This window comes from Sporisorium graminicola, chromosome SGRAM_15 (genome assembly GCF_005498985.1).
Source record: "Sporisorium graminicola strain CBS 10092 chromosome SGRAM_15, whole genome shotgun sequence".
In the NCBI taxonomy this organism is placed as follows: domain Eukaryota; kingdom Fungi; phylum Basidiomycota; class Ustilaginomycetes; order Ustilaginales; family Ustilaginaceae; genus Sporisorium; species Sporisorium graminicola.
This window is the reverse complement of record NC_043725.1, coordinates 390,513-406,582: the sequence shown is the minus strand read 5'-3', so window position 1 is coordinate 406,582 and position 16,070 is coordinate 390,513. Positions and strand designations below refer to the sequence as shown.

General features: G+C 57.4%; 5 protein-coding genes across 5 annotated transcripts; 2 read left to right on the top strand and 3 right to left on the bottom strand.

Annotated features, from left to right (window-relative positions):
* Positions 1 to 212: 212 nt before the first annotated feature.
* On the top strand, positions 213 to 4,610 carry EX895_002571 (uncharacterized protein; the record flags this gene model as incomplete). Its single annotated transcript, XM_029883169.1, has 1 exon — positions 213 to 4,610. The coding sequence occupies one exon, from the start codon at positions 213 to 215 to the stop codon at positions 4,608 to 4,610; it is 4,398 nt and encodes a 1,465-aa protein (XP_029740567.1).
* A 196-nt stretch (positions 4,611 to 4,806) lies between these two features.
* On the bottom strand, positions 4,807 to 6,924 carry EX895_002570 (uncharacterized protein; the record flags this gene model as incomplete). Its single annotated transcript, XM_029883168.1, has 1 exon — positions 4,807 to 6,924. One exon carries the CDS (start codon positions 6,922 to 6,924, stop codon positions 4,807 to 4,809), a length of 2,118 nt encoding a protein of 705 aa, XP_029740566.1.
* A 430-nt stretch (positions 6,925 to 7,354) lies between these two features.
* On the bottom strand, positions 7,355 to 9,124 carry EX895_002569 (uncharacterized protein; the record flags this gene model as incomplete). Its single annotated transcript, XM_029883167.1, has 1 exon — positions 7,355 to 9,124. One exon carries the CDS (start codon positions 9,122 to 9,124, stop codon positions 7,355 to 7,357), a length of 1,770 nt encoding a protein of 589 aa, XP_029740565.1.
* Positions 9,125 to 9,570: 446 nt separating this feature from the next.
* On the top strand, positions 9,571 to 13,221 carry EX895_002568 (uncharacterized protein; the record flags this gene model as incomplete). The annotated part of the gene is made up of 2 exons (XM_029883166.1): positions 9,571 to 11,978; positions 12,072 to 13,221. The coding sequence occupies 2 exons, from the start codon at positions 9,571 to 9,573 to the stop codon at positions 13,219 to 13,221; spliced, it is 3,558 nt and encodes a 1,185-aa protein (XP_029740564.1).
* A 699-nt stretch (positions 13,222 to 13,920) lies between these two features.
* Positions 13,921 to 15,531, bottom strand: EX895_002567 (uncharacterized protein; the record flags this gene model as incomplete). The annotated part of the gene is made up of 1 exon (XM_029883165.1): positions 13,921 to 15,531. One exon carries the CDS (start codon positions 15,529 to 15,531, stop codon positions 13,921 to 13,923), a length of 1,611 nt encoding a protein of 536 aa, XP_029740563.1.
* Positions 15,532 to 16,070: the final 539 nt, after the last annotated feature.

Genomic DNA, 16,070 nt, shown 5'->3' with positions numbered 1-16,070 from the left:
TCAGGGTCCAAAAGTGCCAAATGATCTGGAGAGAGATAAAGGCTGAGCCAAACCAACACTTCGACCAACAGCCTTGGCACCGACCCATGACGTTCAAGACAGACAACCATCGCCCTCAGCTGTCAGCGTTCTCGTGATATTCGAGTCTTCGTAGACGCTCCGCCGTCGCTGCTTCGTCTCTCCCTCGACGCGAGACCGAGGACATTGCCACCATGGCACTCGATGCAACCGATGCTCGATTCATGGACGAGCTTTTCGCCGATCTCGACGCTTCGCACTTTTCGATGCCTCCATCGCAGAGCCCGCCAAAAAAGAAGCAACCTTTTCCTCCGTCATCATCGCAGCAGCTCAGGGTATCTCCGTGCCGCAATGGTACCTCGTCTCGTCCGAAAGCAAAGCATGCCAGGTCTCCACTCAAAGACTCAACCCTCTTCCAGTCACAGTCGATAGCTGAGCTTGACCTCGAAGACTTTTTCCGATCGCCATCGGCGACACCAACGAGCACGGTCCGCCGTATCGTCTCTGCTTCCGGTACAAAACGCCAAAAGATCGATTCAATACATTGCTCTTCCATTCCGACTTCAACATCGGCCAAACGTGCAGAATCGAACACAAACAGCGCTGCATCTTGGGCAAACAGCCAAGCACGCCAACGGTGCAGCTACGCACGGGCTCGTGTCTTGGCCGTAGTAGACAGCTCCTATGAAGTGGCCATCGACGGTGCAGGTTCTTCAATGCGAACACGCCCAGAGAAGCTGTTGGTGCTGGAGACCGACACACGCAGCAGCAATGCCAATCAAACCTGTCCATCAAAAGGCGACAACGGTAAAGACGCTCCCAATCAACCGGCAGAGACATTACTCGCTTCTCTGCGCGACGACTGGCTGCAAACTTTTGTAACCGTTAGCAGCATTGTCCACCTTGTCGGTCGTTTCGAAGAGGAAACGAGCAAGGTCCCCGTCAATTTGGACCAGCAACGTGAATCAAACAGCAAGCCACCGCAGGGTTCTACGCCAAAGCTGGAGACGGGGATAGCACGGCCCGTGGATCAACATGCTCAGCCACTCGCAGATCTCGATGAAGAGGACGACGATCTATGGGATGACCTCGCATCCATGCCATCGCTTTCTCAATGCGCCACGCAAGAGTTGCTCGCCTCGGACGATGCGCCTAGAGCTAGGATTATGGTCTTTGCCTCGCGTTCTGCTGCCGTCAAAATCTCAGAAAGATGCGACCATGCGCTTGACAACCTCTTGGTCGTCCATCCTGATATTCTAGTGCCAGCGACCAAGGTCGCGGATGTCGCGTCCTGTATTCGAAGGCCGGTTGTCCAGGATCGATTGCGAGGTGCGTCCGACGTGACCCTCAGCCTGGTTATGGGAAACATGCTCCACGAAGTGTTACAAGCATGTCTCACAGCGTCGCCCTCGGACCGTGATGTAGATGATGGTAAGCCGCAAGGCGCAATAGATGCGTCTACGTCAACATCGACATCCACATCTCCTTGGCCCGAACAGTGGCGAGGCATTGGCAACTTCAGCAAGAACTTTGTGGAAAAGCAGGTGGAGCAACAGGTGCGGTCCAATATAGAGAGCCTGTATGCCATCGACCTCAGCGCGGATGACGCCATGGTTCAGCTGCGAGAGAAGGCGGCTCCTTTTGCTCACTTCGCTCGTACATTCTTGCTCCAGGAAGACGATACAACGTTCCATCCAGAAGCAATACTGAGAGAGTCGGGCCGGTCGTCTGCTGCGTCTGCGACAAAACTGCGTCTCAGACAGATTCTCGACGTCGAGGAAGAGATATGGAGTCCTGTGTATGGGCTCAAGGGCAAGGTCGATGTGTCTGTCGAGTGCGATATTCTCGAACCCGAGTCTTCCGCGTCAAAGTCGGCTGCGGCTTCACGCAAACAGGTGTTTTCGCGCGGCGATCAGAGCGGGACATCGAGCGATTTGCAATCGGATCGCCGCGTGACGACCTCGGTGGTGCCTCTGGAACTCAAGACGGGCCGCGCAGAGGTCGTGTCGACCGAACATCGCGCTCAGACCATGCTGTATACCCTCATGATGTCGGACCGCTACGGCGTGCGCGTCAACGACGGTCTGCTCTACTACTCGAAATCTGGCGGGCTGCATCGGATCAGTCGAAGTCGCAACGAGGTGCGCAGTCTCATTATGGGTCGTAACGAATTGGCTCATTATCTTCGCCAGGATGGAAGTCGACTTCGAAAGTCCGAGCTTGCGGAACAAGAGGAGGAGTTCGCGCCAGTGCTGCCGCCAACCATCGACAGCGAACACAAATGTAGACGATGCTACGCGGTGGATGGATGCATGCTCTTTCGTCGTGCTGTGGAGAATGTCGTCGAGCCGTCCGAGGGCAAGGTTGTGGATATAGAGGATAGCATTGCGCCTAGGAGAGGGAAAGTGTTGTCCAGGAGAACCCCGATTGCCGACGTCTTTGAACAAAAGACCGACCACCTCACGGACGCCCATCTCGACTTCTTCCGCAAGTGGGACCGGTTACTCAATCTGGAAGAGGAGGACGCCGTGCGCATCCGCAGGGAGATGTGGACCATGACAGCAGTTCAGCGCGAGAAGGTCGGTCGCTGTTTTGGAGATATGCGGCTTGATGTCCAGCCGGCAACTTATTCGCCGGTAGCTTCGAGGTCGATGCGGAAGGTTGTGCACAGGTTTGTGCGGCATCAGGGAGTGACGCGGGGCGCAGAGGCCGGTCTGCTTTCGGGTCACATCACGGTTAACGATCCGGTGACGATCTCGATCGAGCCAGACATGCTGTCGGTTGCGCAGGGGTTTGTGGCCAACCTCACGCCGACTAGTATTGAGATTGGGCTCGATCATTCGCTCGATGCGGCGATGCGGAGGGCGCTGGTCAAAAGCCACACGATCACACAGGAAGAGCCGTTCGACATGGCAGCCGCGGCAGACCGCACCGTGTTCCGCATCGACAAGGACGAGCTCGGCAGCGGCATTGGTCGCATCCGGGCGAACCTCGCTGCATTGTTCATGACGCCGCAGAGAGGCGGGGATGTCAAACGCCGCGAGCTGGTAGTAGACATGCGAGCGCCTCGATTTATGCCTGCGGAACAAGTACACGAGTCGTTCCAAACCGGAATGGGGCACGGGTCGGCGCAGCAAGTTATTGATGACGCCCATGCGGATGCGAGCCTCAACGACGATCAAAAGGTGGCGATGGACAAGGTGCTCACGGCGCAAGATTATGCTCTGGTGCTAGGCATGCCCGGCACAGGCAAGACGACGACGATAGCGAAGCTCATTGAGGTGCTTGTCAAGCTGGGCAAACGCATTCTACTCACGAGTTACACGCATTCGGCTGTCGATACGATCCTGCGCAAGCTCGGTGAGGATCCGAAGGACGGGATGCGAATCCTGCGGCTGGGAAGCAAGGAGAAAGTGCACCCCGATGCGCACCGGTTTCTTCTCCCGCGATGTACGAGTCTGGAAGAGCTCAGGCATGCGTTCGAATCGCCCAACGTGGTGGCAGCAACGTGTCTCAGCATGCACCATACGTTTTTCTCCTCGGGTCTCGCCAAGCTGCGTAGCCGCACCGAGGACGCTTCGCCGGCGTATCTGTTCGACTACTGCATCGTGGACGAAGCATCGCAGATCCCATTGCCGACGTGTTTAGGCCCGCTTCAGTTTGCGGACAAGTTCGTGCTGGTGGGAGATCACCACCAGCTGCCGCCGCTGGTGAAGAATGCGGAGGCCAAAGCGGGCGGGTTAGACGTATCGCTCTTCAAGCTGTTGTCGGACCGACACGGGAAGGAAGCGATGGTGGCATTGAGATCGCAGTACAGGATGAACGACCACATTATGCGGCTGTCGAATCACTTGGTGTATGGGGGCCAGTTGAGGGCCGGCAGCGAGAGTGTCAGGGATCGCACGTTGATTCTGCCCCGTTTGGGTGTCCTAAGAGCGGTAGAGGAGAGATGGATGAAGACGTTGCTCCAGCCGGAGACGAAGGTAAGACTTCTCGACACATCCAAGCGCTCACTGAGCGAGGTCGCGGAGAGCAAGCATGGGGAGCTGGTTAAGAATACGTTTGAAGCAGAAATGGTGGTGAAAATCGTACAGACGTTGATGGACGGTGGGTGCGAGGGCGGTCAGATTGCGGTAGTCACGCCCTATAGGCAGCAGTTGAAGCTGGTGCGCTCGCTAATGATGGTACAGCAGCAGGAGGGGGAACAGGGAGGAATGGATGACGTCGAGCTGTTGACCGCCGATCAGAGTCAGGGCAGAGATAAGGATGTGATCGTCGTTACGTTTACTAGGGCCAACTACGCGCCGGTCGTGGACATCGCTGCCAAGACAGGTCCCTGCACTGCTGCCGACACGACTTCCAACGCAGCGGGTGACGACACGTTCACATCTCCCGCGGCTGCTGTCTCCGCTCCGGCTTCGGCCGGCAACACAGGCGAACTCCTCAACGACCTCCGCCGACTCAACGTCACCCTCACTCGCGCCAAACGCAAGCTCATCCTCATCGGACACTGCGCGACGCTGGAAAGCTCCTCGGTGCTCAGCCCGCTTTTGCGGCTGCTGAGGAGCCTGGATTGGGTCGACGAAGTCTAAGTTCGCTCTCTCCGCGTCTCGCACTGAAGCGCTTCTCCATGTCGTCTTGTTCTGCAATTTGAACCAAAATCAAAAGCTGACGATTCGCACGTCAATCTCAGCGGCTCGCGCGGCAACGCAATCCGGTACACTGTGACTAGTGAGTGAGTCTTCGCTGGCGCAGTAAACATGTGTTCATTTCGAAAGACTACGGAGGTCACTTTGCGTCGTCCTTCTTATCTTCGCCCTTCGCATCGCCAAACTTGATCGCCTGTGAGCCGAACGAAAAGGCGCCTGGTTTGGACGCGGTGCTCGCGGAGAAGTTGGCAAAGTTGCTTGCGCTGCCGCCACTGGACGACGAGGTGCTGCCGAAGGAGAACGTCGGTGCAGCACTGCCCGTAGCGGAGGACGAGCCGAACGCGGGTGTGGTGGTGGAGGCGGGTTTCGACGAGCCGAAGGTGAGGCCTGTCCCTGTTGCACCAGTGGACGGGGTGGACGAGGCAAAGCCGCCGAACGCAGGAGTGCTCGAGGTGCTGCCAAACGAGAATGCGGGGGTAGCCGATTTTGCTGCGTTCGTGGATGCTGATGCTGCATCACCAGCACCAGCAGGCTTGGCAGGCTTGGCAGCGGAAGCGCCAAAGTTGACCGGCTTGCCGCCGAAACTGAACCCAGTCTGCGGAAGATCCAGCTTGGGTGCTCCGGACATGTTTTGCGTAGCTTGCGCTTTGGCAGCGTCTTCTGAGGACGAGCTGGTGCTGACCGGTTTGCCGCTAAATGAAAAGCCGCCAGTGGGCAGGCTGAAGGACGGTGGTTTGACGGGGTTCGAGGACGAGGCGGACTTGGTGCCGGTGACTTCGATTCCGTCGTCCGAATTATCTTCGGCGTCGTCATCGCCTCGATCGATCTCGTCGTCTTCCTCGTTTTCCTCTTCCTCCTCCTCCTCTTCCTCGTCATCTTCCTCTTCCTCTTCCTCGTCTTCTTCTTCATCATCCTCCTCTTCTCCATCGTCGTCTTCTTCATCGTGATCTGCAGCTTCATCGTCCTCCTCATCTCCTTGCTCCCCCTGTTCGTCTGCTTGATCAGACCCAATCGCCGACGATCCAAACGCAAAGGATGACTTGGCAGCAGGAGCAGGAGCAGCACTTGTTTTTCCCGTTGTTGCGGACGCTGTCGAGGGGAGAGGCGAAAAGGAAAACCCTGAGCCCGCTGGCTTCGTCGCAGTGGAGCCACTCGGGCCGAAAGAAAAACTCGGTGTGCTTGTGGCAGCAGAGGCCGGTGTGCTACTCGAGGTGGTGGATGTAGGCTGGCCGAAGCTGAAACTGGAAAGAGAGGTTGACTGCTGCTGGGTGGCGCTTGTGGAAGGCGACGAGGCACCATTTGTGGTAGGCTTAAACGGCGTGGCGTTGCTGTTCAGGCTGCTTGACGTAGCAGAGCTCGCTGTAGTGGATGAAGAGGAGTTCTTACCGTTCTCAAAGCTTCCACGATGCTTGCGATACTGGTCTCGGAACGATTCGATGAGCGGCGCAAGGTCGCCAAATGGATCAGCTTCGAGCTGCTCCTTGATCTTTTGAGATAGCGTCGTCTGCAGCGAGATGTTGAGACCTCGAAGTGAGCGCAGTTTGTCCTTCTCTGCAGAAGGAGAGACACCGCTGGTCGTGGTCGAGGAAGGAGTTGCGGCGGCGGCGGCGGCGGGGCCAGAGGACATTCCTCCGAGGATGCCAGAGACGATGCTCGATGTCTTGGACGGAGCCGTCTGCGCATTTGAGCCGGACGACGCGGATGACGCTGGGGGAGCTCCAAAAGAGAACGATGGAGTCGAAGCTGTAGAACTCGAATTTGCCGCAGGAGCAGCAGCAGCGGAACCGGAACCGGGTTTGGCAGCACCAAAACCCGTAAACCCGCCGAAAGGGTTAGCTTTTGCTGGCAGTTGCGAGGACGCAGCCGCACTAGAGCTGGCCGTCGTGCTCGATGCACCACCAAAGCTGAACGTGGGTGTGGTTGTCGTTGCAGCGGGAGCAGCAGTAGTCGAAGCGCTACCGAACCCACCGGTGCCACTTAGACTAGCAAAAGGGTTGGATCCTCCCGATGGTGCGCCAAAAGGTGACGACGAGGACGAAGGCGCAGCAGCACCGAAGCTGAGCGGACTCGGCGACGCTGCTGCTGCGGGAGGTGCGCCTCCAGGGGTGCCGGGAGTGCCTCGTCGCTTAGGTAGCCCACGAATGACTCTGCCCGCAGTAGGAGTGGCGGGCGTCGAACCGGCTTGTGATGGCGAGTCGTCGTCGGATGCATCGTCTCCATCCTCCCTTCGGATCTGTTTATCTGCTTGACGCTTCATTCTGTGTCGTGCCCTGCTGTGATTTGCTGCTTTCTAGTGCTTTGCAGGATGTGCGCTGCAGGTGTGGCATGTGGTGCTGAGCAAAAGCGTGAGAATAGTGCGAAAGAACTTCTCGTTCTCCCGTCAAAAGCACGGACAACAAACAAACGCAGCTGCTGCTGCCTTCCTGCTGCCGTCACAGTCGTAGTCTCAGTCTCAGCCATCGCGCTCGAAATTCTTCCTATGCAAGGCCGCCCAAATTTCAATTACTCGTTGCACCACTGTCCCGATCCCAATTGGACCCCGATTTCAATACGCCCACTCTCTTAAGTCTATCTATCAACCGCGATCACCTCAAACGATGCACAGGCTGTTGATGTAGAACACAATCTGGGTATCAAGCGTTTCCATTGAAGCCCACATCAGCTGTTGTGTGTGTAAGTGTGAGAGCTCAAACTTTGAGCACACGCACCGAGTTACCCGCTGCCAGAGCGATCCAGTCCGAGTCGTGCGGTGCGAATCCAGGCGACGCATTGCCTCCACTCGTACTGCCCGCAGTGAACTCGTTCCATTCCTGCACGACACTCTTATTCGCACTGCTTCCCCCTGCTCCACCAAAGCCGCCGACTCCCGGTGGAAGACCGCCACCGCCGGCTCGCAGCCAAGAGACATTGTTGACCATATCCTGGTTCGGCGTCGTATACGCAAGAAAGGGGATCTCGGCGCCAATGCCGATGCTGCCAGCGATACTTGCAGTGGGCGCAGGGCTGGCTGTGCCGCCAAACGACGATGTTGAGTGCGAGTACCCCAGAGAACCTGGCGCCGGTGATGGAGCGTGGCCGTTCCTGCTACGCCTACCTTGCGCCGACGCGGTTCGCAGCGTCGTCGAGGCCAGGTCGTATACGAGAACCTGCGCGTCATCAGCAGCAGAGCACACCATGCCTTTGCTTGGGCCGAGTACACCAGCGCCTATCGAGGGCGGACCCCACGCAATCGCATTCACCGCCGCCGAGTGACCTCGCAATTCGAGAATAGGCGAGCCCGGTGCTCTCACGTCTAAGATCTGCACCGAATCTGACTCTAGATGAAACGTGGCGAGATAGTTGGCATCCCATGGATTGAACGCGATGCGCAGCAGTGGCGCTGCCGGGACGCTGCGTGTGGATGTGGCCCTCGACGATGTCGACATGCTGGTCCCCGGACGGGACTCGGTCGCGCCGGGCGCCGTCCCCGTCTCGTAGATGATGGTGGAATGCTCCAAGCTACGCAGGTCAAACACCCGCACGCTTCCGTCTGCGCCTACACTAGCAAACACATCGGCAGAGCCGGGACACCAGTCGACGTCGTACACCTCGCGATCGTGCGCGATGAGCTGCGTCAAGGCGGAACGTGTAGGAAGATCCCAGATGGTACACGTCGTGTCGATGCTTGAGGTGACAATGAGGTTAGGCGACGGCGTGTTCCATGAAAATGATGTTAAAGGCGCCGGTGGACTCTTTGTGTTTTTTGAATGTGCCAACACGCTTTTCTCTCGTAATGAAAAGGGCAGTTGCGAACCCTCGCCCTGCTGTGCTCCTCCGGCTGTGTTGCCGCCGACGTAGCTAGACTGATATGGATCTGAGTACTCGTTCCGATAAATTTCCCAGATGCGCAGACAGTCGGCGGTGCTCGCAAGCAGCTCTCTATCTGGGTAGTGGTCTGGCAACTCCCCGCCTTCACCAGATAAGGACGGTCGCAGTTTGGCACCCCAGCTGCCACGCTTCGCAAGCTTGGTGGTGGGAGAAGCGTATCCGCGCTCGCCCGAGCTTCTCTCTCTGTCCAGCGACGCATCCCGACGCTCGCCCGACGAAGAATCAAAGAGTGTCGATGGCTGGAAACCGAGTTTGGTCGGTGGATACGGATGCGAAGCGTCGGCCAGCAGCGTGAGCGAGGACGAGTCGCGTTGATCAAAGCCCAGCACCTGGATGCGATTGGTGTACTGTTCCACAAAGGATCCGACGGCGATGCGCGCGCTATCCGGTGGGCCGGATGTGGTGGATGGTGGAGGCCCGCTAAACTCTTCCTGACGCCCGAGTGGTGATGGAGATGAAGGGACATATCTGGCTGACCCGGATGGATTACGAGGATGATACGAGGACGAAGAGGACGAAGTGGACGGGTGATTTGACCAGGCTAGCCCAAACACCGGCCAAGGTGCCTTGTATTCTGCTGTCGGAGGCATGATTGCTGAGCTTCGATGGGCAGATCAGGCTTGTCGAGGTTTCGAGAAGGACAAATTCGAGATTGTCGTTGGTCGTAGCGTATACCCGGCAAGACGTGTCGAGTCTTGATAGCTCTGTCCGCAAAGCCACGCCGAAATGCCGCAGGTCGAACTTGATCGGAACGATCCTAGCTAATGGTAGCCGTCTCTCGATGCTTGCTATTGGGATGCAGGAGACGGTGTCCGGTAGCGAGGCCGGGAGCGAATGTGTGTGTATGGTGTGAGTGTGAGTGCGAGTGTTGATCTCGGGGAGGCGATTGCAGTTTTCAACGCACGGACGCGAGACCGCGTTCGAGTTTCGGGACACGGGAAAAATTGGCTAAAAGTCCTGCATAGGGGCAAAAAAGCTTCTAATCCGTCATGTAGCTCTTTCTTCCTCTCTTCTCCTCCTCTACGTCACGACAAGGATGAGCGCCTCAGATCCGATACAGAGTGTGCTTGCTACAGGCGAACTAGCAGTAGAATCTTCGGCCTCGGCTCTCCCTACCACTGTAGAAACAGCAGCAGCGGAAGGACCGAAGATCGGCTCTTCGCTGTTTGATCCGCTCCACGATGCCAGACACAGCCTGGGTGAGCAGTCCGAGGTGACAGCTCAGCTGCATCCGCTCAACTCTACGCTTCAATCGCTATATACAGCCTCAAGTACGGCTGGACGGCTGTCACGCGATCAGTATCGACAGTTGATCGCTCAGATCCGACACTCTGTATCGCAATTCGCAGCGACGACTCCTGCTCTCAAGTTGCAGCAGCAAGCAGCGCAAGCACAAGATACCAACACGGCCAATCAGCTGCGTCGATACATTTCGCTACTTACCGAAACCTCAACACACACTGCCGCGCTGGCGCACTCGATTGCTCCCATCAAATCGGCCGAGCATGACGTTAACAGCGCCGCAGCACAACCACCATTAGTATCAGCGCCGTTCCCGCCGCAGCTGCAAGTCGGTGTGTTTCGTGCTGGATTGGTTCGTGCTGGATCGTCTGATAAGCCCGTCTCTAGCTGGCAGTCAGCTCTCGAGGCGCTTGGAGCCCTCTGCGAGACGCTCGAGAGCACCGCAAAAAGGCTTGGCCTCGAAACCTTTGCAGAGCCATCTTCAGAGGCAACAGAACAGCCGACCAACTCGGCATCGAGCAGCTCACTCACACATACACTCACCCTCGGAGCCAAGATTTTGGTCATCGATATCGAGCTGCACATCGTCAAGAATGATGCGTCTCAAGAATTCCGCCCAAAGACCAAGTTGAAGCTTTCCTACGCAACCGACTCTGCCAATTCACAGCAAGCTCGTGATTCTAATCTGGGTGCTGTCCTCGAGCGAGATGTCCAGTTGATGGCCGACCAGCTCTTTGGGACCGCAACGTCGAGTCGCGCTCAACAAGGTAGGGAGATCGTGGCCCGGGCTTTAGCTGTTTGGACCTCCAACCTCAACGAGCTGCTCGTCCTCGACGATCTCGAAGCCAGAGCGAGCGAAGCTGGCGGAGGAGCTTCGCGACCTACCGACTTGTTTGCCGCTATGCAAGAGCTTAGCGCCGCTGTTGTGCGTATCGCTGATGCCGAGGCGTCCTCTCACACCTCGGAAGCAGCCTTGCTCAATCATGGGCATGGCCTGCACAAACTGCACGAAACGAGACCTTTCCTCCAGTCGACCTTCGCGCGCGATCCCACTTCCGAGCAGGACTATACTCTGTCGATCGGCGTTCAGGCGATAGATCTGCCTGTGGCCGATGCGCCAGCACCTTATGCAGCAAAGCCCTCATTCCCCCTATCACAAGCTGCAGCGGATCTCTTGGCGTCTTCTGCCGATTTGCGATCAGCTTTGTCTCTCGGCTCCGTCCCCTCTGCTTCGGATAGCAAGAAGCGTGTGCCTCTGCATGTAGTCCTTCGGCTGTCGCCTCCCGTTGTCGTCACAAGACCGACGGCTGCCAAGCTCGCTTCCATCTGCAATCTCAAGCAGATCACGCCGCACAACAGCAACACTGGTGCGCTAGGTGTAGCACCAAAGGGCGCGACATGGTTCGAAGACGTTCTCGCCTCTTCGTGGTCTCAGCGTCCCAACCTAGCTTCCGACGATGCACGCCGACCCGCTCGATGCACTTTCACGCTCGCCCAATCCGTCGAGAGTGTTCGAAGCCCCGAATCGCAGGGACTTGTCATCGATTCGCTCCCACTCTTGAGCGGCTGGACATCGTCTACAGATGCGACGTATGAAAGCAATATGCCCAGCTCTGGTGCTTCCATCTTGGCCAGGCTCTTTGCTGCTATCGAAGTGTTGCGCGACGAGATCAAGGTGACTGAACTCATGCATTCGGCCATTGCTTTGGGCGAAAGTAAAGAAGCAAAGGAAGATGATCTCTCCCTTGATGACATTCTCGCATCAGCCTCTGAGGAGACGTCTGACAGGATCGCCGTCACCCTCGCATTCCGAACGCCTATCTCGGGCGCACTCGACGAAGCTCAGCAGAACCTGAGCTTGCAACTCGCCTTCCGCGTACTTGCAGACAGTGGCGCCACCGTCGTCTTTGACGCCTCGATCTCACCCTCGCAACGCACAGCTGAAGTCGGATGGCTGCTTACGGCCGTCGCCAAGTCCGAAGCACCGGGTGAGACGGCGAGTAAGGATGTCCGTCTCGACAGCTCTTCGTCCGAAGCTCAATCAATCGTCGCCAAGCTTGTCGACCTCGAGTCGCTCCAAGATGTGGTCATCAACCTCGTATGCTGGGCCGAAAAGCAGCTCGATGTGCGTCTCAAGAAGCCAGCTGAAGCAAACGGAGAATCATTCGACCCGCTTTCCTACGAGCAGCAAAACGTTCATGCGTAAGTGCGTAGCCCGTTTTCTTTTCTGGATGCAGCCGACGATGGCCGGTACATAGACTGACTATGCTACTCTCTGCAACTGGTTGTCTTTAGAATTTACGAGACAATCGCACCGCACTTTTCCAACACACGATACAAACCGTGGCCGCTGATCCCGGCTTTTTTGAGCACTATCCCACCAGGTAGCTTGGGTGCCGATCTTGGATGTGGGAACGGCAAGTATCTTCCCATTCGATCGACGCTCGCATTATCCCGGTTGACAGAGCAAGATCAGGAGGTAGAGACAAAGCGGGATGGCAGCTTATTGACAGTCGGCGTCGATCGCTCGTCGAATCTGATCAGTCTCGCGAGGACCAATTTTGGCATGTTGGACGGCGGCGGGGATGCCAGCAAGGCCGAGACCGGAAGCGACGAGAGGCGTCAAGAGGTTGCGGTGGGAGACGCTATCCACTCGTCGCTGCGCACAGGACTGTTCGACTATGCAATCAGCATCGCCACGATCCATCACTTTTCGACGTGGGAACGCAGACGCGCTTCCGTGCAAGAGCTCATCCGCATCGTTGCGCCTGTTGAGCACCGATCGCATCTCGAAGTCTCCGGCCCAGCGCCGACAGACCCACGTCTGGAGAGTGGAACCGGCCGCGGCCGGTTTATGATCTTCGTCTGGGCATTGGAGCAGAAAGATGAAGGCAAGCGACAATTTCAAGCCGACGATCCGGCTTTGCTTAAGAGCAAACCGGAGATCGATGATCCGAATCACGTCAAGAGCAAAGATCGACTGGTGACGTACAGTGGGTTGCAGACGGCGGCATTGGCCGCGATGGAGCAGGAAACACATGTGACGGATGATCAGGACGTGCTTGTTCCGTGGGTGTTGACGGAGGCCAAGAAGAAGAAGGCGAAGGCTCCACGCGTTGGGAAGGGCAAGAAAGGTCAACAGCCGTCGTCTCCAACGACCGAGATCGAAGCCGGTCTGTCTTCCCTCCAGGTCGACTCTTCAGCGGCAGAGGTGACGCCAAAGCAAGCAGAGGACGCTGCACGACCGGTGTACAATCGATACTACCACATGTTCCGTGCGGGCGAACTCGAGTCACTGGTCGCTGACGCTGCTGCTACCATGCCCAGCCTTCATCGTCGGTTGCGCGGCAGTGGGGAGGTGGAAGGCGTCGAGGTGGTACACGAAGCGGGTGGGTGGGAAAGAGGCAATTGGTGGGGGGTGTGGCGGGTCCAGTGGGCACCGTAATGTCGGCTGTAGCGCCGATTCGTCATGTCGACTGTAGAGTGCAGTTGAACCTATGTAACACTTGTGATCGGAGCGTCGGTCTTCTGCGACGCAGATCTCATTGCGTGATCTCGGTTGCCACAGCAGATTCGCTTTCAAGGGAGATCTGAAAGTGAAGCCCCTGACAACACCCCCACTCGCTCTTGCTGCGATGCCCGAATGCTCATGTCGAGCGCTAGCGTGAGCGTTGCGGTGGGTGTGCAACCCCACCATGCAATCCCGCTTTGTGCGCCGACGGTCGGAGCGATAAGCGGCTTTCGGGCTCACGGCTGACGCATACGCACGCGCGCAGGGCTTTGTGCGAGCTTGCTGCGAACTCAAACGTCGAGACGCTTCCCAAATGCACACCCACGCCGCAACACAGTTGAGGCGCCAAGTTCCACAACTCGAAGGTCTGATTCAAGTCACTCTCAATAGGAATGCAGCCAAAGAGACGCTGCTTCAAGCTCACTTGGGCTCGCCTCTCGCACACGCACACTCTGCAGCATAAACCATGGAAAAAGGGTATGACAATTGCTGCGCTGAACAATCAAGGGCCGTGGGAGACGTTTTGTGTGAGTGGACGCAAAGAATACAGTTCATGAATCCGTGACGTTTACGCGAAGGAAAAACAGCAAAGCAGATCAGCGACCGGCAATGCTGGCGAAAGCAACCTTCCGTTTAGAGCTTCTTCTCATCGTGAGTAGCAAGCTCGTCGTCCTTGACGGGAGCGACGGCGCCCTCGAGGTCCGAGCGGCGGGCGCGGATCTCGGCGTTGGCACGGGTCGAGGCAATCGGCGAGGTCTGCGCGTACATCTCGTCGACCTCCTCGAGCGACAGCAGACGCGTCTCGTAGATGAAGAAGTAGGCAAAGATGGCACAGCCGGCGCAAGTACCGGTCCAGATGAAGAACACCTTGGGGCCAAGACCAGCCCTGCCCGCACCTGGGTCGACGAGGTAAGGGGTAGCGTATCCGATACCAAAGTTCCAGAGCCAGTTGGAGGCAGTGCAGAGGGAGAGAGCCTTGGCACGGATGGCCAGAGGGAAGATCTCACCACAGACGACCCAAGCGGCAGGTCCCCAGGTCGAGGCGAAGCCGGCAATGTAAACGCAGACAAAGGCGACAGCGGTCTTGCCACCGGCGTGGTTTTTCACGGGGACGGCGGTACCGACAACAGCGACAATGAGCTCGCAAAGGCACATCCAAACAGCACCCCAGATGAGCAGCTTACGACGGCCGAGACGCTCCATCATGTACATGCCTGGAACGGTGGAGACGACGTTGACGACGTTGGAGATGACCGAGAAAATGAAGGGGTCGGTACCGGGAAGAGCGGACTCGAAGAACTTGGTACCATAGTAGAAGATAAAGTTGATACCAGTGAGTTGCTGGAAGGCCTGGATGAAGATACCGGTGAAGGAGCGGAGGAAATATTTGCGGTCGTTGCTCTTGAAGCAGTCGAGGTACGAGCCGGTCGAGTGGGTGAGCTCAAGATCGAGGTTGGTCTGGATGACCGAGAGCTCGGAGCGAACGATGGGATCGTCGACGTCAGTCGAGTTGAGGCGGGCGAGCGATTTGGCGGCGCGCTCGTGGTTGCCCTTCTTGATAAGCCAACGGGGCGACTCGGGGAGAATGATGAAGAAGCCGCAGAGGAGGAGAGCAAAGGCAAGCTGGATACCGACCGGGATACGCCACGCACTAGTGTTGGCGCGGTCTTTGGTTCCGTAGGTGGCGAGCGAGGCGCAAAGGAGACCGATGGTGATGGCCCACTGGTAACCGGAAACGACGGCACCACGGATCCAGCGGGGAGCAGTCTCGGACTGGAACATGGGAACAATAGTAGAGAGGATTCCGACGCCGAGACCAGCAACGACACGACCACCAATGAAGACACCCAGGTCGGTGGTGGCCATCTGCATGATGACACCGATGCTGAAGACGAGGAGAGCGACCTGCATACCCCATCGACGACCGAGGATGTCTGAGAGGGGAGCACCGGCAAGAGCACCGACGAATGTACCAGCCGAGAGAATGGAAACGACGAGCGACTGGTCGTTAGTGCTCAGTTCGTAGTCGTTGATGGTGCCAGGCGTAAGATCACCGAAGGTCGCCTTGAAGTTCTTCATCACGATCAGACCCGAGATGGTACCAGTGTCGTAACCGAAGAGGACACCACCGAAAGCGGAGGCAGCAGCGACCAGGATAGCAGGAAGCGACTGCCTCACGCTGACGGGGCGGGCCACAGGGCCGGTCGAGGCGTAGCCGACATCGGCAACAGCACCTCCAGCCATCTTGAGATAGAGTGTGAAGCGAAGAAGAAAGAGGAGAAGTTAGGGGAAAGGGACAGGTTGCCTTGAAGAAGGTTGAAGGATGGGGAGAGAAGGACGAGGAGCAAGCTCGAAGATTAGGGGGGGGGGGGGGGTTTAAGTAGACGTTCAAGAAAGGAGGGGGACGCGAAGCAGCTAACTATGGGGACACCAAGGGGAGAAAGAGGGCGCGGGGAGCGAGCCAACAGGCGGTGATGGTGGGGTTCTGTAGGCGAAACAGCAGCAGCAACATTACAGGGGGAGACGCTTGCAGTGCGACACCAGCACACGAGGAGCGAAAGGAGCATGGAGGAGGATGGTCACATTTTTGGGTGATGGATGGACACGGCACAAACTCACAGTGGAAAAAGCATAGCAGTTTTTTTCTCTTTTCTGGAAAACATCCAATCAACAGAGACAAAAAGCCTGGGGACCCCGAACTGCCACGGAAGGCCGGATCTGGAGTAAGGAAAGCGTGGCGACGGAGCAGCCAACGCCGCTGTTGGTCGCCCGTGTTGTCAGCT